This window comes from Thalassophryne amazonica, chromosome 9 (assembly GCF_902500255.1).
Source record: "Thalassophryne amazonica chromosome 9, fThaAma1.1, whole genome shotgun sequence".
Taxonomy (NCBI): domain Eukaryota; kingdom Metazoa; phylum Chordata; class Actinopteri; order Batrachoidiformes; family Batrachoididae; genus Thalassophryne; species Thalassophryne amazonica.
The window spans coordinates 52,601,217-52,622,408 of NC_047111.1; the positions used below are offsets into that span (position 1 = coordinate 52,601,217).

Here is a 21,192-nt window from a genome sequence, read left to right on the forward strand (position 1 = left end):
CTTCTCTATTTATTTATATTTCTGGCGGTCACCACATGCGCCTGTTGAGCCGCCTTACACCACAGATATAGGCAGGGCAATTTGACATGTTCATGAACGAGCACTCAACTTGGTGTAAATTAATGCTTATTTATATCAACAAGTTAATGATGTGGACTAGATTAGTCACTGAAATTATCTTTAGTTAGTGCTTATCATGTCATAAATCCAAAATATTTTAAACTTTGTCACGGCTCATAAACTTAACTATGCATTTGGCCAAAGTTATAAGTAAACACACGGTGCAACTGATGTCTGTAATCACAGTAAATCATAATCATTTCAGGCCTGAATTTTGGTTGTAGTACAAGAGACTTTACCTCTTGGTATAGACAGAACCTTAGGGCATTAAGTATATTTAACCTTAAGCTCCAATAATATTTAGCATAAAAGGTAATTAAAAACAGATTTTCATTACCTGGTAGAGACTTGGCCCACTTCACTGCAGAAATGACCTGCTGGCCCCCCAGCCTGTTTAGAGTGGTCATCAGACGGGATGACGTGTCAGGCAGCGTGCCGTCATAGCCTGAGTAGATGATCTCTGGCTCAATGGCCTTCAGCAAGGACAGCATAGTGGGCATGATTTGTGGCATGGCTCTAGGGATAAATGGCAGAGGCAGGCTGATACTGGGTTCTGATGTTCCAGAAGACCGCTGAGCTTTTATCTTAATCAGCTTCTTGTGTTTCCTTGCTGGTGGTACAGAGATTTGGAACAAGGGGAAAGAAACATAAACAGAAGGGTATCAGTGATGTAGCCATCTACATTTCACCTGGAAAGTATTCACAGTGTTTCACTTCTTCCACATTTTGTTGTTACAGCCTTATTCCAAAATGGATGGAATTTGTTTTTTTTTTTTTTCTCATAATTCTACACACAATACTCTGTAATGACAATGTGAAAAAAGTTTTTGTTGTTTTTTTTTTTTAGATTTTTGGAAATTTATTAAAAACAACAATACTAACAATACACATGTTCACAAGTATTCACAGTCTTTGCCATGAAGGTCAAAATTGAGCTCAGGTGCCTCATGTTTCCAATGATCATCCTTGATGTTTCTACAGCTTAACTGGAGTCAACCTGGGGTAAATTCAGTTGGTTGGACATGATTTGGAAAGACACACACCTGTCTACATATAAGGTCCCACAGTTGACAGTGCATGTCAAAACATAAACCAAGCATGAAGTCAAAGGAATTGGCTGTTGACCTCCAAGACAGGATTGTCTTGAGGCAGAAATCTGGGGAAGAGCACAGAAACATTTCTGCTGCTTTGAAGGTCTCAATGAGCACAGTGACCTCCATCATCCATAAATAGAAGAAGTTTGGATTCATCAGAACTCTTCCGAGAGCTGGGCACTCATCTAAACTGACTGATTAGGGCAAGGCCTTAGTCAGGGAGGTGACCAAGAACCCAATGGTCACTTTATCTGTGCTCTAGCATTTGTCTGATGAGAGAGGAGAACCTTCCAGAAGGACAACCATGTCTGTAGAAACCCACCAATCAGACTTGTATGGTAGAGTGGCCAGACAGAAGCCACTTCTTATTAAAAAGCTCATGGCAGTCCACCTGGAGTTTGCCAAAAGGCATCTAAAGGACTCTCTGACCATGAGAAACAAAATTCTCTGGTCTGATGAGACAAAGATTGAATTGGTATGAATGTCAGGTGCCATGTTTGGATGAAACCAAGTACCATCCCTACAGTGAAGCATGGTGGTGGCAGCATCATGCTGCGGGGACGTTTTTCAGCAGCAGGAACTGGGAGACTAGTCAGGATTGAGGGAAAGATGAATGCAGCAATGTGCAGAACATCCTGAATGAGCCATAGCATATGCCATGTTTCAGTAAGAAATCCATGCAAGTCTTTGTACATGAGGCCCCTGAAGGTTTGTGCAACACGTGACTTCAAAGAAAACAGTGGAACAGCACAGTTTGTGTCAAACATTTACTTTTGGAAAACAAAGCCACTCTGACATTTAAAAAAATTACATACTTTCTGTTTCAGAACACTAATAACAGCTGGTGTAGGCTTTTATCTAGGTGAGTTTTTAACATTTTCTTCTCTTTGAAAATGTACATTATATGTCAAGATGTGAAAGATTACAATGAAAAAAAAAAACACAATTTTTTTTCCCGCCCTTCTCGCTACCTATTTTAATTTATTCCCCTGGTGTTTCTATAGCAACTAAAGGCCTGTCTGGTGAAAGTCTGCTTGCCGATGAGGACATCTATCAAACGTCTGAGACACACATGCACGCACATACACAAACACACAAGCACACATAGCTCTGTCAATGCATTCACTACAACTGCAAATACTAGTCCTTCCAAGTGCATAAAATAAAGGATGAGAGCCGTGGAAGCAATTCCTCGGCCCTTCACCTGATGATGCTGCGTTTACACATAACGACGGCACGTCACAAATATATACATTCTTATATAATATAATACAATATATACATTCTTGGCCGCTGATCACAAATGTGAGGATTTGGGGCAGAGGTGTAAGGTGTCCTCAGGAACTGCTGCAGCCTGTTACCACACGTTACAATTAATGGCACATGTTGCTGGAAAATTTTCAGGAACCATTACGCACTGTCAAGAATAATGTTCCGTGTTGTTGCGCGCTGTTGCACGCTATCGTGTGTAACAGCGCATCGTTAAGTTCTGTCATGTTGTAAATGAAGTGAATTGTTTCCACACACACACGCCCATATTCATCCAACCGTCAGTTGCTGAACAATTACGATCGCTCCAGTTTGTTCCTCAAAATCCACACCAGAAGAAGTTTGTGACTGCATGCTTAGTTTGGCTCTGTGCCATGGAGTGCCGCAGAGAGGAGAAGGAGACGGAGAGAGCCAGATGTGTGGCTCCACGCGGCTCTCGTCTCGCTTGTTTTCCCAAACATCAGGCACATGCAGCAGGTGGAACACCTGCAGGGGCGCGCTGAGGAGCATTGGAACGAGACTTTTAGCTGACTTGGCATCACTGTCCTTCTTCAGCATACTGCAGCAATGAAACTGAATGTGGTGCAGCAGGGTTTAATTGTGCGCACGTCAGAGAAGAAGGCTTTCACACTCTGTTAAGGATCGCCACTAATCAAGACGGATCAACACGCTTAGTTGCGACCTCCACGACATGAGGCGAAATGAGGGTGGTGCGTGACATTCATGGAAGATTTTTCGAGAGCCAAAAACATGCTCCACGAAAATCACGAATATCAGGCACCAATACGCACTATTAAGAAACCTATTCAGATGTGTTAAGTCACGTTAAGAATTTCAGGAATGTGCCATGAATGACGCAAATATGACATTCGTAACGCGTCTTGCCTATGTGTAAATGCACCTTAACTCTTGTCCCCTCTTCATCTCAACATTGCTTTAATGTTGAGCATCGACTGTCATAAACATTTATCCTTTCAAGTGTGATGATGAAAGCTGCTTTCTTTGTGTGTTAGTTCTTCGGTCCAGTTTGTAGAGAGAACCCGAGATGGGAGCAAATTTTATCCAGTATATTTTATCCAGTATGTACAGCCCTTTCAGAAAGTCTAAGAACAACAACTTGGTCTCGACTATTGTGTTTTGCGTGTTTCAAAGATCTCTTATTTTGTAAATACCTGATACTCTGAAATGTATATGGTGTCACTGTGCTCTTTGAGCACTTTTGATCTAGTTTTTAATAATGTATCTACATAATACAAGTGAAGCGTTACAAAGCTCGCTTATGGTACAGGGAGTCCTAAACAGGAAGTGCCAAATTTCAAATCCACAGTCAAACAGGAAATGTTCAAATGTCAAACACTTCCTGGATTGACAGACGAGATCCCATGGAATCTAGTGGGAACTCAGTGACAAGCTCACACTCAAACAGGAAGTGCCAAATTTTCAGTCACAGTGAAACAGGAAACGTCAAATATTGAACACTTCCTGGCATGGGTGGAGCTAGAGCGGAGGCCGGGCTTTCACTGGACTCCCCTGAAATCTGATTGGACACAGATGACCGACATGTCATGGCACCGCACATCTGGTTGAAAGAACTGCATTTTGAAATTAGTGAGTCACATTGACTGCTAGGTTCCTCCTGTCCAGTAGTTGGTGCTGTGTACCACAGCTGAAAGGTTTTAATCATGCTCTTGCTCACAAGAACCATTATACTGAAAAAAAGTCTGAAGGACCTAAAGGACAAGGGTAGATGGTGAGGAGCTTTTCCAGGTACATGAGAGGCAAATAAAGAAAAATGCTTAGAAAGGCTTTTAAAAAGACCTAAATGACATGGTGAGATGCTGACGAGCTTTGCTTCTTCATGTCCGCAACACATGCATATTACCTCCCATTGATTTCTAAATTATTGATACTTTTATACTCACCAATGATGCGGCACAGTTAAGCACAAATACAAAGAGAACTGATGAACCTTGGTGGAGATATAACACTAATAGTTAGCATTGTACTTTAACTGCACATGGATCTGGTATTCACCTTCCAAGTTCATTCCAGCTTGCAGACATTTCCTGAAGCGACAGGCTGGACAGTTCTTCCTACGGATCTTGTCAATGATGCAGTCATTCCTTCCAGCACACAGGTAGTTGTGCTGGCCTGTGAGGAACAAAGAATGAAGACACATTGCTAAGAACATTTGAGAAGGATTACCCTCAGCAGTGTGCATCAATGAACATTCCAACCACATGCTGATTCTTCAGTATTCCCGAAACTCCTCTCACACTACTTTGGTGTTGACAGCTTCACTTCTTCAAATTTATACATAAAACGCTTTTTGTAAGCTTGATTTTAAGGTACCGCTATCAATATGTAAAACTTCAAATGGTTTCGCACACTCATAATTGGCCGATAAATTTACACCTCATGTACCAGCCTGTGCTCTGTGTTAACAATGCAAGTGGCTGTTGTGTGTGTTCTGAAGGTGAAAAAGAAGTCATCTGGTCACAGAGCCTGTTCCTATCGTGCACCTTGGTTGTGGAACAGCTTACCAACTGAGATAAGAAGGCCTCAAATGCAAGCCGATATTTCTGAGTATGTTTGGTTTGCACGACTCACAAATCCTCCACTCGGAGACCCCAGGGGAACGTTTGGCTTTATAGGTCCATTTAAGAGGAGAGGTCCTCACATGGGCTCACGATAGCCGGTTCTTCTGACATCCTGGTATCAAGATACCAGCCTTTGTTATCCAACTGCAGTTTTGGTGGCCTCAAATGCATGCTAATACTTCTGAGTATGTTCGGTTTGCGGAACTAAAAATCCTTCACTCGGAGGCCCCAGGGCCCTTTACAGGTCCCTAAATGGCCTTGACCCACTTTGCAGTTGTGACTGGCCTTTCCGTTTACAAGAGCAACATGGTGAAGCTAACTGTTGTAGATAGGCTGTCTAAAATAGTTCGTTATATTCCTCTTCCTAAGCTCCCCTCAGCCAAGAAAACAGTTGAGGCCTTACTGACTAATGTTTTCAAATTACATGGATTCCCTCAGGACATTGTGTCAGACCGGGGACCAAAGTTCAGTTCCAACTTCTGGAGAGAATTCCGTAAATTGCTTGGTGTGTCCGCCAGCCTTATCACAGGTTACCACCCTCAATCTAGTGGACAAGCAGAACAACAGAACCAAGAACTGGAAAAGGGGCTTTGCAGCACCCAACCACATGGTCCTCCCAGTTACGAGGTGATATCAAAAAGTTTTTAGCCTCGCACATTTTTCCCAGTCGGCTATTACAATGCATCACACCTGATCTACATCAATGCCTTAGCTACTTTTTTCATGTAGGATCATACTGATCACTTCAATTGTTGAGTCATAACACTGTGTGGAAGAGACATACCCTCCAGTGAAATGGAAAAATCTGTCGTGGCATTATGTTTCATCAGGACAACGCACCAGTCCACACCAGCCGGGTTGCCATGGACGCTGTGTGCAAGTGTGCCTATGAACTTCTTCCTCACCCTCCCCATTCTCCAGGCCTAGCCCCTAGCCAGGTCCACCTCTTTCCCAGGCTGAAAAACATACATTCGGGGCCAGAGATATGAGGATGGCGATGAGCTGACTGCTGCAGCGGAGGGCTGGTTAGGGGACCAAGATGTTGAGTTCTATCGATCGGGTATCAATGACCGGCAAACTAGATGGAACAAGTGTATGGAGTTGGAAGGGGACTATGCTGAAGAAAAAAACAAAAAACATTAGAAATCAAATATCTTGCTCTTTCTGGTTGAGGTTCAAAACTTTTTGATATCCCCTCGTAAGCTGCATAGAACTAGCTCATAACAGCCTGCTGTCTGCATCTACTGGTTTCTCTGCCTTCCACATAGTGTATGGTTTCCAATCTGCTCTGTTTACTTCCCCACACTGTGACTCTCCAGTATCATCCACCCTGGCCTTGATTCGGAGATGTAGGACAACCTGGAAGCGGGCCTGCCAAGCTCTTCTCCACTTTCAGCTGCTTCATGTTACAGACTCCAGAGATAAGCACCAAGACAATTGGGCCTCTGGTCCTATTTACAACTTACTCTTCTACTCCTTCTTCAGATTTTGAGTGGGTTAACGGTTTTCAGTGCTGCAAAAACATTTTTGCCCCCTTAAGTTTGTACATAGCAAATAATAAAAGAGGTAAATCAGGCATATTTAAATTAAATTTTATAAACTGTGCCCTTTGTAATCACAGTGAACACATATCCCTGCAACATGAAGAAGTAGTGTAGTAGTATAGAAGAAGTAATTCCTATATATGCCCAAAGGGCGCTAGTGCGGTGGTTATGTCAAGATTGCGTAACATGAACCAGATGAGAGACAACAACTCCCCATGGATGGGATGCCAGTCCACAAAGGTTACGTCTCCAGCCAAGACCGTATATAAATTAATGTGGTGCACACAAGAAAACACATATTTATATCAGTTTTCATGAAAGCCTTCTGAGTCGCACTAAAATTGACTATTTACTCATAAAAGCACAGAAATATGGTCACCTGTTACACAAAGAGACATTTTGTCCTCAATGAAACAATCACAATATAAATAGTTAACTCTTGAAGCACTTTTATCACACCCTATGACTTCTAGGATAGGCTCCAGCCTCCTGTGGACCTTTAATTAGAGTAAGTGATTAAAGATGAGTTGAGTGAGTGGGTTGATGCTCTACACTAAGAGCATGTATACATCTACTGACTACTGTTGCCTTGAGTTTCCTACTTTAGGGAATGTATTTTGATTACAGTCTTTGTAAAGTATGTATTTCTGACTGCTGACCCAGAAAAGATTTGTAAGACTATTGCGCCATATGAGTTGTTTTTTTCCCCCCTTTTTTACTCCTTAAGCTGATCCAGCGACCTTACGTTTCAAGGACTTATGTGAAAAAATACTGTATTATCATCTATAGCCACAAGATGGCACCATCTACATTTGTAACAAGCTGTTCCTGTTGTATTTGCATTTGTCAGTCCTGTTTGTAATTTATGTTTATGGGGTTGTATTTAGTTCTCTGGCTGTATCTGTGGCTTCACCTATGTGTCTGCGCATCCCTGTTTGTACTCAGCGTGTGTCCTTCTGTGTCTGTCAGTCATGGGTGTCCTCCTTGTGGTTCATTCCTCTGCCTCCCCCTTGTGCCTGTCCTTGATTTTACATTTGTTGATCATGTTGATCATGGTTTTGTTCCTGTATCTACAGTAGTTTGTTCTTCCTGTTTTATTTTGGTAGTTCTGACTGTGCTTGTTTGTTTGAGATGACTTCTTCCTGTGTTTTCTTCTCAGCTGTGGTTAATTACTTTTCCATCACCTGTCATTCATTTGTGTCATCACCCCAGTGTGTATTTAAGTCTGAGTTTGCCCTTGTGTATTTGCTGGTTCCTTCACTTTGCTCACGTTGCTCCCTTCTGTGTCTGTAAGTACCAAGATTGTCTGTAAGTTTTGATTGTCACCTCCTGTAGCAGCTGTATGTAGTTTTTGTGTAGATTCCCTGTTCAGATTCCTTTGTCATGTGTTGTTTGGACTCTTATCCCCTCGTGCTTTCATGTCACCTGTTTGGACAGTTTTCATTTTGGAGCATTAAATCACCTTTGTTTTGCAATTTACCATCTGACTCATTGCTGCCTGCATTTTGGGTTCTATTTTGCCTTTGCTAAATCACAACACTTCCTGTATCCTGATCTGAAAGAGGTTCTGTGTGATCCACACTCCACAGCAAGGGAGATGGCGATAATGCACCATTAAGCTAAGAAGAGAATGAGAAGAAGAAGCTCTGAATGAATGAAGAATGAATGAAATTAAAAAGCATGTTCTCAATTTGAAAGACCAAGTTTTTGCATACAAAAAGGGACTATAACCTTCTTACTCCTTGGCACTCCACTTGTTTGAACTTTGTGGAAAAGCCAAAACTGCAATGGGGAGGACAGCTAGGCTAAGGTAAGGCGTCCTAGTAAGTCCCTTTAGCTTATCTTTTTCACATCGTTTTCACTCAGGGTCACCACAGTAGTTTCAAGAAGGATCTGCCTGTTGATTCCTTGCAGCTTCCTATTACATGGAGAATGTGCAGGGGTGGCCTTGAACTAGTAAACTTCTGCACTGGAAACGAGTGCATTTAATTGCTTGGCTATCACCCCTGTGTAAGTAAAGACAAGGTAGGGGTACTGTGATGTTTTAAAAATGCAGAGGAGTTGCAAAAATGTTTAATTACATTTAGTGCGGTAAACATGCACACGTTTAGCTCTGAACAGATATTTTCATCTGAGCTACAAGGATCATTTTGAGTGCATATGATCAATATGTGGCTTCATGATGAAGGTGTACTCACACCTACTATACACTGTTTTATGTATGATTAGTTCCATGTTGACACCACAGTAGCTGCTGCTCCAAGCTTTCAGCTCCTCACATTTCATAAGACCAAGCAAATAAAATATGCATTCTGAATCTCAAATGTGGCTGCAGCATTCATCAAACACTGAAAGCACTTGATTAATATTGCAGAAAATGAGTAGGAAAGAGAAGTAAACACAATCATTTTAGGTTTGCATTCTCCCTTAAAAGCAATCATTTGTTCACAAAATCATTTAATTACATTCCAGCAATTTCAGTGATGTTTCTGTGGAGTTCTTTTGAACTCACTATATTATCTCAGAAGCACTTACCCATTTCATTATTTTAAAAGACTCTAATTTAGATTGCTTAACCCTTCTAAGAACTGTGCAAGCATTTCTTGGTTTCTATACGAATTACATTCATATTATACAGACACAATTGTTGTTTTCCGGGGCTTTTTTTAACCCTCATTCTCACATCGCTACATGTGTGGAAGACCTTCTTCATGTCCAGTTAGCACAACAGTTTGGCCAATTAGGACCCATCTACCTTGTAGCAGCATCTCGTTCATCTGTTTGACAGAGCCAGAGGACAATCTTACATCAAGCACTTCTTTTGAAGTCAGGCAGAGTCATAACCAATCTACAGCAATTAGTGGGAGTACTGCAACTTTCATGCAAATGTTCCCTCAATTACTGTGATTCTATGAAATCAAGTGATCATCTGAAATGATTAGCCAGAAAGCACCTCTGACACGAACGATGAGTCACTGTCAGACCCAACAAAGAACTTCGTGTTTGCTGATGTAGTCCTACCACATTGTGGGAAAATGAACATTAAAGTCTGTTGGGTAAACGTCCTCTTCCAGCGAAGAGGCTTTTTCGTTTGATTCTGCAGGAAGTCTCACAATGGAAAAGTTAGCATGACCGAAGTCTGATTTTCATGAAACTGTGATAGGACTCAGTTCCAAGGAACCTCATGAAAAAATGATGCAACCCCTCGATCTTCACGTCCCCCCCAAGGCATGAATCAAGTCATTTTCCAACTCAGATCTAAATCAAATGTTTAATAGTTCAACGGTGCACCGCACCTACTGAAATGTAAATATACACTCACCGGCCACTTTATTAGGTACACCTTTCTAGTACCGGGTTGTGCCTCCTTTTGCCTTCAGAACTGAATTCATTCTTCATGGCAAAGATTCAACAAGGTGCTTCAATAATTTATTGTCATTGTCAAGGTAACAACGGAATTACATTTAGAGCAATTCATACGATCAGTAACTTGTGCAAAAATAGCAATGTGATGCAAATAGTACAGTATGTAGGCACATATGATGTGAACACTGACATGGTAGGGTTGGAAACATTCCTCAGAGATGTTGGTCCATACTGACATGATGGCATCACACAGTCACCCCATTCAACCAGTCTATCCATTCTCCTCTGACATCAACAAGGCATTTTTGTCCACACAACTGATGCTTACTGATGCTTACTGGCTGTGCATGAAAATCCCAGTAGATCAGCAGTTTCTGAAATACTCCCATCTGGCACCAACAACCATTCCACATCCAAAGTCACTTAAATCCCCTTTCTTCCTCATTCTTCACCACGTCTAGATGCCTAAATGCACTGAGTTGCTGCTATGTGATTGGCTAATTAGCTATTCATGTTAACAAGCAGTTGAACAGGTGTACCTAATAAAGTGGCCAGTGAGTGTATTTGTGGTGCATTTGAGTGGATTATCACCATCATTTCGAAAAGGAGTACAGTCCAACCTGCTATACTGGCATCAAGTGAAAAATGTCCCTCCTGCAATTCATCATTTTTGCTGCTGAAATTTGATTAACAGTGAGTTTATCTTAATGTTCAACAGGCACCAGCGTATGTGAGTGTAAATGGGTGAATACGTGGCATAATTGTGAAGCTCTCTGAGCTTCTGACGTAGATGGAAAAGCGCTATATGAATGAAGTCCATAATAAAGACAAAAGACCGAGACCACTAATGATAAATAATTGTCTGCATTACCAATCAAATTTACAGACACACTTAAGTGTGTCCAAACCTTTGACTGTTAGTGTAGGTAAGGTGTTCATTGGAAAGCTTTATGGTATATATTGTGGTGAGTGTGTTACAGCTTCTTGAAGATTGTCAAAAATATGCCCATAAGTGATTTTATTTTCTAAATTAAGAAACGTGACCGACATGAAACATGAGTGAATGTTCTTCACCCATGGTGGGCTTTAAAATTACCGGTGCACAGCTACACTGAAAAAAGAGAATGTTTGAACTAACTTAAAAAAGTGTTACAATTTGTAAAAACCTGAATGAATTAAGTTAAATCAACTCTAACTTACAAACTTAAGTTCAAACAACTTAATTCATTCAGGTTTTTTTTTACAAATTGTAACACTTTTTTAAGTTGGTTCAAACATTCTCTTTTTTCAGTGTTCAATTTATTTAGTTGATATAGCATCAAATCACAACTTAACTGCCTCGAGGGAGTTCACACAAGGTCGAATCTTACTAACTCCTAGAGCAAGGGGTAAGGGAAAACTCCCTCTGAGATTTTGAGGAAGAAACCTCAAGCAGACCAGACTCCAAGAGGTGACCCACTGCTTAGGCTTGTTGCTACCAGCTCAGTCTCATGCTTTTTTTCATGTTCCCATCATGAAATGAGTCACATTTTCGTGATGGTGGGTTTGTTTTTTAAAAAAAATATAATTTTGAACCTTAACCATAACCATCACCGCGCATTTTGTGCTGTCTTCACAAAATTAATTTGTGCTCTTGTTACGAAAAGCTCCACATTTTCATGACAGTATCACAAACCATAGATGAATTTACTTTTCATGATGCCATCACGAAATGGTGTGAGACTGGGTTGTTGCCACCTAGAGCCGCATTTATTTGATATCTTTCGACACTGATCTCATTCTCACAAAGTTGATTTTCTTTGCTCTCTGAGCCGTTATTCCTGCGCAGAACACAAGCAACAACTGTAGGTTTATCCAAATGGTTTAATGAGGCCATTTCTGAATGCAAACAACCAAAAATGTGCATGAGCATGTGCTTTAGAATGTGTGATTTATTAACAGCTGATACTTACTGATGTACATTTGATTGCTGTTCGCCTGTTTTATCAATAAGGATTTTGTTGTACTTACACACATACGACATTTTGTTCGTACGACACCATTTAGAACCTTTTCAATGTAGTTTGTGTGTTACATATATAGCATTAAAACAAACAATTTTAGTGTTTAAATCAGCTCTGAGATGTGAACAGCTGAGTTCTTAATGTGCAGGTGATGTCTCCGTGTGTACCTGTGCTACTCCATACTGGTAATTTATGTGTTAAGAAATAAACCGTCTTCCAGCAGTGCAAATAAAGGAAAACACAGCAGTCAGCACACTAACCAGCTGTGAAGTTTGCTCCACATGCAGGCTGTCACCATGACTTATTACACCTGCGAGCTGGAGTGCATGAATGTGAGGGCATTGTTTTTGGTCTTGTGAGTGATTTGTTTTTAAGAGTAATGGGTAAGTCAAGGTCGCATGACAAAGACAGTTTTAGCCCAGTGCTTTTATACTCTGGGGGACTTTTACAACAGAATCATTATTTTGAGTAACTAGTTGAGGATGCACCCATGATTTATACTAAATAATAATATGAAGTCATGCATCTCCTTCTTATTGGTCACATGAACTTTGACCTTGACGTGAGGTTCACTTTGGCTGCAGCGGATGGGAGTACAATTTCGAGAGAGTGTGGGTGGTTGTCGCGCTGAAGCCAGGGTGGTTCCATGGTGGTGTGTATGCGGCAATACATGTTCCCAGACTTGACCTTTTAAAAAGGGAATTCTTTTATAGAATGGCTATTTTGAGGAAATGATAAAATATATAATTATGGTTACTTGACATTTGACCTTGGGTGACTTTGGAAGGTCAAACTCATACAGAATAGCTGTTTTAAAGCATTGTTAAAGATACACCTGTGGTTACTATTAAACACTAATATGAAATCATGGCATCTTTCTCTCGGTCACATGACCTTTGGGGTGACCATGAAAGGTCAAACTTAAAGTCATAACTGTTCGACTCTTGATGATATGTCAAGGCCACACAGAGCCATATATTATATCACTGAACAACAAAGAATGAATTGACATCAGTCAGTTTCACACATGTAACATGAGGGTGTTGCTCTCCGCTGGGAAGTCGAGCACCATTATTTGGGGTGTAAAGCCATTAGCATGACGACTTCGCAATTCTCACATGGAGGTCAACAGTGCTGCTTATTAAGCCACACTGGATCACAGACTGAGCTGGGGTACACTCCTCTAACCCCAGTTCGACTACTGCAGATATGGAGATAAGGTTTTAAGCCTGCTTATAGTCATTGTTGGTATACGAGTGTGACTGGTCACACTGGGCCGCATGCAAGAACATTTTAGTAAATGTTGGTTCATGCTGATAGTGAATTAGCATAAATAAAACCTCCTGCTCAGTCTGCAGCACAGTGCATGGAGTCATTACATGTCGATTATCAAGGAGAGGTTTGTTCCTGTTTTAACCCTCTGGAGTCCAGGGTATATAATTGGCTGTTTTTGACTACTACTGGGTTTACCGTCATAACTGACCTAAAAAAATGTTTACTTTTCCTTGTTTGGGGTCATTTTCAGCACAACCTCACCTGTGACATCACAGTTTTCTTTCATTCTGACAGACTGTAACGCAGTGAAACTAAATTTACACAAAAACCATAAATCTGAATAGAAAAACTTTTTTTTTTTTGTTTTTTTTTACTGTGAAAACCACAAACATGTTTCACAAACCACTTTTATAACTTAAAATGCAAATATAAATTGTAAATTTCAAAAACATACAGTATGTACAAATGCATTTTTTTTTTTAATTGAAGTATGGGTGTGTGTTTGACGGTGGTCATTGTTTTTGAGGATGCACAAGCAAATTTCGTTGTGCTGCTGTGCAATGACAATAAAGGTGATTCTGATTCTGCAGACAAAGTTATATACAACTATTTACATTAAGATGCAGGAAAAGCTTCAGTCGTTTTTTTTTGTACAGCTATTTACAAAATAATAACATGCCACAAAAAAAGAGGTTTTGTTATTTATTTGCCAGAGGTGACAAAAAAGGAAGAGGTTCATGTGCGCATCAAAGGCAGCACCTCCACAACCAAATACGTGGGTCTGAGAGCGTGGTGGCCCAGAAGATAGTTCGCTTGTCATCAAAGAAGAAGAATCCTGGTGTCGAGACCCAAAACCACATTATCCCAGTGGAGTTTTGTCAGGATTTTATTCAATTTTAATATTTATTTAACAGGGATGATACATACAACATTGCCACAGAAAATGGGAAAATGCGATGCGTATGAGACATCCAGCTTTGGCTAATTTGCAGTCTTTGTTCCTGGTCAGGCTTTAGAATAGAATAAAATATACTAAAAACAATACAATGATACAAATACAGTGAATAATACAAAGAATAAATATAGTATAAATACTATGAATGAATAAGTCATGCACAGTTACAGTTGTAAATTACAGATTAAAACACAAGTTAAATTTAACATTAAGAATTAGTAAGTGTAATTGTACTGAAAATGACAAGGGGAATTAATGTTGACCTTTCTGCTGCTGCTCAAACCAATGTTTAACTTTCACACTAAACCTCTTTAGATCTGTTTGGGTTTTAAATTATAATGGTAAATAATTCCAAATGTTGTCCTACCTTTTGAATTTTACAGTTTTGATTTGTTTTGCTCCATGACACTGTCCTACAGTTGTCAATGTTTTTAAAGATCTGAGACATCACTTGTGGTGCCGGTCCATTTAGGCACTTAAAAACAACTTTCAAAAAGGAGAATTTTATAAAGGTAGAAAAAGTCAACAAACTGTATTTCTCAGTGACTTTGCAGTGGAGCCATTTTGATGGCTTCTGGTCTACAATTTTCAAAGCTTGTTTATAAAGTGAGCATAGAGGTCTAGTAGCTGAGTCAGCGGCCTGACCCCAGGCAGTGATGCAACAGGACAAACGTGAAAGAACCTTGGCATGCAGGTATAAATGAGATGCCTTAAAAGGTAGACATGACCTGATAAGTCTAAAGTAGTACAGACTGGTTTTTACAGGTTTGGATAGCGTCTTTATATGTGCGTAAAACTTAAGTTGAAGATCTAGAGTTATGACGAAATATTTAAATTCCTTTACCACCTCAATTTCTTTAGTATCAGTAGTGATGTGAAATTTATCAGGGACTTTCTTTCTTATTGAAAAACACATTAACACTGTTTTTTTTCCTAATTAAGTGTTCAGTGATTCCCTTGTGCCATTCTGAAACAGTAACCATCTGTCTGTTTAAGATCTCTTCAGTGTTCTTTGCTGAAAGAAAAACACTGTCATCAGCATACAACTGACATTCAGGGACATACCAAAAGAATTTACTTCAGTAATGAAAAGTGATGGCCCAACAATGCGCATTGCTGCCTTGAAAACATAAAATATAACTCAATGCTTCTTTATGTTCTCTAATGCCATATACCAACACAGTGCAGAGTAGCTACCTAAACTCTGTAAGTGAGATAGAGTATCTCGTCAATAGTTTTATATCCTCATTGAGGACAACTTTGGATGCTGTAGCTCCTTTGAAAAAGAGAGCTTTAAATCAGAAGTGCCTGACTCTGTGGTATAACTCACAAACTCGCAGCTTAAAGCAGATAACCCGTAAATTGGAGAGGAAATGGCGTCACTAATTTAGAAGATCTTCACTTAGCCTGGAAAAAGAGTCTGTTGCTCTATAAAAAAGCCCTCCGTAAAGCTAGGACATCTTACTACTCATCACTTATTGAAGAAAATAAGAACAACCCCATGTTTCTTTTCAGCACTGTAGCCAGGCTGACAAAGAGTCAGAGCTCTATTGAGCCGAGTATTCCTTTAACTTTAACTAGTAATGACTTCATGACTTTCTCTAACTATTAGAGAAAAAATTACTCATAACCATCCCAAAGACATATCGTTCTCTTTGGCTGCTTTCAGTGATGCCGGTATTTGGTTAGACTCTTTCTCTCTGATTGTTCTGTCTGAGTTATTTTCATTAGTTACTTCCTCCAAACCATCAACATGTCTATTAGACCCCATTCCTACCAGGCTGCTCAAGGAAGCCCTACCATTAATTAATGCTTCGATCTTAAATATGATCAATCTATCTTTATTAGTTGGCTATGTACCACAGGCTTTTAAGGTGGCAGTAATTAAACCATTACTTAAAAAGCCATCACTTGACCCAGCTATCTTAGCTAATTATAGGCCAATCTCCAACCTTCCTTTTCTCTCAAATTCTTGAAAGGGAACTGATCATCTGCAGAGGAATGGTCTATTTGAAGAGTTTCAGTCAGGGTTTAGAATTCATCATAGTACAGAAACAGCATTAGTGAAGGTTACAAATGATCTTCTTATGGCCTCAGACAGTGGACTCATCTCTGTGCTTGTTCTGTTAGACCTTAGTGCTGCTTTTGATACTGTTGACCATAAAATTTTATTACAGAGATTAGAGCATGCCATAGGTATTAAAGGCACTGCGCTGCGGTGGTTTGAATCATATTTATCTAATAGATTACAATTTGTTCATGTAAATGGGGAATCTTCTTCACAGACTAAGGTTAATTATGGAGTTCCACAAGGTTCTGTGCTAGGACCAATTTTATTCACTTTATACATGCTTCCCTTAGGCGGTATTATTAGACAGCATTGCTTAAATTTTCATTGTTATGCAGATGATATTCAGCTTTATCTATCCATGAAGCCAGAGGACACACACCAATTAGCTAAACTGCAGGATTGTCTTACAGACAAAGACATGGATCAATCAATCAATCAATCAACTTTTTTTTATATAGCGCCAAATCACAACAAACAGTTGCCCCAAGGCGCTTTATATTGTAAGGCAAGGCCATACAACAATCATGAAAAACCCCAACGGTCAAAACGACCCCCTGTGAGCAAGCACTTGGCAACAGTGGGAAGGAAAAACTCCCTCTTAACAGGAAGGAAACCTCCAGCAGAACCAGGCTCAGGGAGGGGCAGTCTTCTGCTGAGACTGGTTGGGGCTGAGGGAAAGAACCAGGAAAAAGACATGCTGTGGAGGGGGGCAGAGATCGATCACTAATGATTAAATGCGGAGTGATGCATACAGAGCAAAAAGAGAAAGAAACAGTGCATCATGGGAACCCCCCCACAGTCTACGTCTAAAGCAGCATAACCAAGGGATAGTCCAGGGTCACCCGATCCAGCCCTAACTATAAGCCTTAGCGAAAAGGAAAGTTTTAAGCCTAATCTTAAAAGTAGAGAGGGTATCTGTCTCCCTGATCTGAATTGGAGCTGGTTCCACAGGAGAGGAGCCTGAAAGCTGAAGGCTCTGCCTCCCATTCTACTCTTACAAACCCTAGGAACTACAAGTAAGCCTGCAGTCTGAGAGCGAAGCGCTCTATTAGGGTGATATGGTACTACGAGGTCCCTGAGATAAGATGGGACCTGATTATTCAAAACCTTATAAGTAAGAAGAAGAATTTTAAATTCTATTCTAGAATTAACAGGAAGCCAATGAAGAGAGGCCAACACGGGTGAGATATGCTCTCTCCTGCTAGTCCCCGTCAGTACTCTAGCTGCAGCATTTTGAATTAACTGAAGGCTTTTTAGGGAACTTTTAGGACAACCTGATAATAAAGAATTACAATAGTCCAGCCTAGAGGAAATAAATGCATGAATTAGTTTTTCAGCATCACTCTGAGACAAGACCTTTCTGATTTTAGAGATATTGCGTAAATGCAAAAAGGCAGTCCTACATATTTGTTTAATATGCGCTTTGAATGACATATCCTGATCAAAAATGACTCCAAGATTTCTCACAGTATTACTAGAGGTCAGGGAAATGCCATCCAGAGTAAAGATCTGGTTAGACACCATGCTTCTAAGATTTGTGGGGCCAAGTACAATAACTTCAGTTTTATCTGAGTTTAAAAGCAGGAAATTAGAGGTCATCCATGTCTTTATGTCTGTAAGACAATCCTGCAGTTTAGCTAATTGGTGTGTGTCCTCTGGCTTCATGGATAGATAAAGCTGGGTATCATCTGCGTAACAATGAAAATTTAAGCAATACCGTCTAATAATACTGCCTAAGGGAAGCATGTATAAAGTGAATAAAATTGGTCCTAGCACAGAACCTTGTGGAACTCCATAATTAACTTTAGTCTGTGAAGAAGATTCCCCATTTACATGAACAAACTGTAATCTATTAGACAAATATGATTCAAACCACCGCAGCGCAGTGCCTTTAATACCTATGACATGCTCTAATCTCTGTAATAAAATTTTATGGTCAACAGTATCAAAAGCAGCACTGAGGTCCAACAGAACAAGCACAGAGATAAGTCCACTGTCCGAAGCCATAAGAAGATCATTTGTAACCTTCACTAATGCTGTTTCTGTACTATGATGAATTCTAAACCTGACTGAACCTCTTCAAATAGACCATTCCTCTGCAGGTGATCAGTTAGCTGTTTTACAACTACCCTCTCAAGAATCTTTGAGAGAAAAGGAAGGTTGGAGATTGGCCTATAATTAGCTAAAATAGCTGGGTCAAGAGATGGCTTTTTAAGTAATGGTTTAATTACTGCCACCTTAAAAGCCTGTGGTACATAGCCAACTAACAAAGATAAGTTGATCATATTTAAGATTGAAGCATTAAATAATGGTAGGACTTCCTTGAGCAGCCTGGCAGGAATGGGGTCTAATAAACATGTTGATGGTTTGGATGAAGTAACTAATGAAAATAACTCAGAAGGAACAATCGGAGAGAAACAGTCTAACCAAATACCGGCATCACTGAAAGCAGCCAAAGATAACGATACATCTTTGGGATGGTTATGAGTAATTTTTTCTCTAATAGTCAAAATTTTGTTAGCAAAGAAAGTCATGAAGTCATTACTAGTTAAAGTTAATGGAATACTCAGCTCAATAGAGCTCTGACTCTTTGTCAGCCTGGCTACAGTGCTGAAAAGAAACCTGGGGTTGTTCTTATTTTCTTCAATTAGTGATGAGTAGAAAGATGTCCTAGCTTTACGGAGGGCTTTTTTATAGAGCAACAAACTCTTTTTCCAGGCTAAGTGAAGATCTTCTAAATTAGTGAGACGCCATTTCCTCTCCAACTTACGGGTTATCTGCTTTAAGCTACGAGGTTTGTGAGTTATACCACGGAGTCAGACACTTCTGATTTAAAGCTCTCTTTTTCAGAGGAGCTACAGCATCCAAAGTTGTCTTCAATGAGGATGTAAAACTATTGACGAGATACTCTAACTCCCTTACAGAGTTTTAGGTAGCTACTCTGCTCTGTGTTGGTATATGACAATAGAGAACATAAAGAAGGAATCATATCCTTAAACCTAGTTACAGCGCTTTCTGAAAGACTTCTAGTGTAATGAAACTTATTCCCCACTGCAGGGTAGTCCATCAGGGTAAATGTAAATGTTATTAAAAATGATCAGACAGAAGGGAGTTTTCAGGGAATACTGTTAAGTCTTCTATTTCCATACCATAAGTCAAAACAAGATCTAAGATATGATTAAAGTGGTGGGTGGACTCATTTACTTTTTGAGCAAAGCCAATAGAGTCTAATAATAGATTAAATGCAGTGTTGAGGCTGTCATTCTCAGCATCTGTGTGGATGTTAAAATCGCCCACTATAAGTATCTTATCTGAGCTAAGCACTAAGTCAGACAGAAGGTCTGAAAATTCACAGAGAAACTCACAGTAACGACCAGGTGGACGATAGATAATAACAAATAAAACTGGTTTTTGGGACTTCCAATTTGGATGGAAAAGACTAAGAGACAAGCTTTCAAATGAATTAAAGCTCTGTCTAGGTTTTTGATTAATTAATAAGCTGGAATGGAAGATTGCTGCTAATCCTCCGCCCCGGCCCGTGCTACGAGCATTCTGACAGTTAGTGTGACTCGGGGGTGTTGACTCATTTAAACTAACATATTCATCCTGCTGTAACCAGGTTTCTGTTAGGCAGAATAAATCAATACGTTGATCAATTATTATATCATTTACCAACAGGGACTTAGAAGAGAGAGACCTAATGTTTAATAGACCACATTTAACTGTTTTAGTCTGTGGTGCAGTTGAAGGTGCTATATTATTTTTTCTTTTTGAATTTTTTTGCTTAAATAGATTTTTGCTGGTTATTGGTGGTCTGGAAGCAGGCACCGTCTCTACGGGGATGGGGTAATGAGGGGATGGCAGGGGGAGAGAAGCCGCAGAGAGGCGTATAAGACCACAGCTCTGCCTCCTGGTCCCAACGCTAGACAGTCACAGTTTGGAGGATCCAAGAAAATTGGCCAGATTTCTAGAAATGAGAGCTGCTCCATCTAAAGTGGGATGGATGCCGTCTCTCCTAACAAGACCAGGTTTTCCCCAGAAGCTTTGCCAATTATCAATGAAGCCCACCTCATTTTTTGGACACCACTCAGACAGCCAGCAATTCAAGGAGAACATGCGGCTAAACATGTCACTCCCGGTCTGATTGGGGAGGGGCCCAGAGAAAACAACAGAGTCCGACATTGTTTTTGCAAAGTTACACACCGATTTAATGTTAATTTTAGTGACCTCCGATTGGCGTAACCGAGTGTCATTACTGCCGACGTGAATTACAATCTTACCAAATTTACGCTTAGCCTTAGCCAGCAATTTCAAATTTCCTTCAATGTCGCCTGCTCTGGCCCCCGGAAGACAATTGACAATGGTTGCTGGTGTCGCTAACTTCACATTTCTCAAAACAGAGTCGCCAATAACCAGAGTTTGATCCTCGGCGAGTGCATCGTCGAGTGGGGAAAAACGGCTAGAGATGTGCACGGGTTGACGGTGTACACGGGGCTTCTGTTTAGGGCTACGCTTCCTCCTCACAGTCACCCAGTCGGCCTGCCTTCCCGACTGCCCGGGATCCGCCAGGGGGGAACTAACGGTGGCTAAGCCACCTTGGTCCACACCGACTACAGGGGCCTGGTTAGCTGTAGAATTTTCCACGGTGCGGAGCCGAGTCTCCAATTCGCCCAGCCTGGCCTCCAAAGCTACGAATAAGCTGCACTTATTACAAGTACCGTTACTGCTAAAGGAGGCCGAGGAACAGCTAAACATTTCACAACCAGAGCAGAAAAGTGCGGGAGAGACAGGAGAAGCCGCCATGCTAAATCGGCTAAAAGCTAGTAGCTACGCAACCTAGTGGATTCCTAAAAACACGCAAAGTGAATAATGTGTAAATAATTTAGAGGTGATTC

The 21,192-nt window shown here is 40.5% G+C and overlaps 1 protein-coding gene across 2 annotated transcripts in view; it reads right to left on the reverse strand.

Moving 5' to 3' along the window:
• LOC117517126 (glucocorticoid receptor-like) overlaps nt 1-21,192 on the reverse strand; it is a 243,476-nt gene that overhangs the window by 72,806 nt on the left and 149,478 nt on the right. For both annotated transcript variants that reach the window (XM_034178048.1, XM_034178047.1), the window contains 2 exons: nt 4,518-4,634; nt 458-730 (listed from right to left, as the gene is read on the reverse strand). In XM_034178048.1, coding sequence (XP_034033939.1) covers nt 458-730; nt 4,518-4,634 — 390 coding nt within the window. The remainder of the gene's footprint in view (nt 1-457; nt 731-4,517; nt 4,635-21,192) is intronic.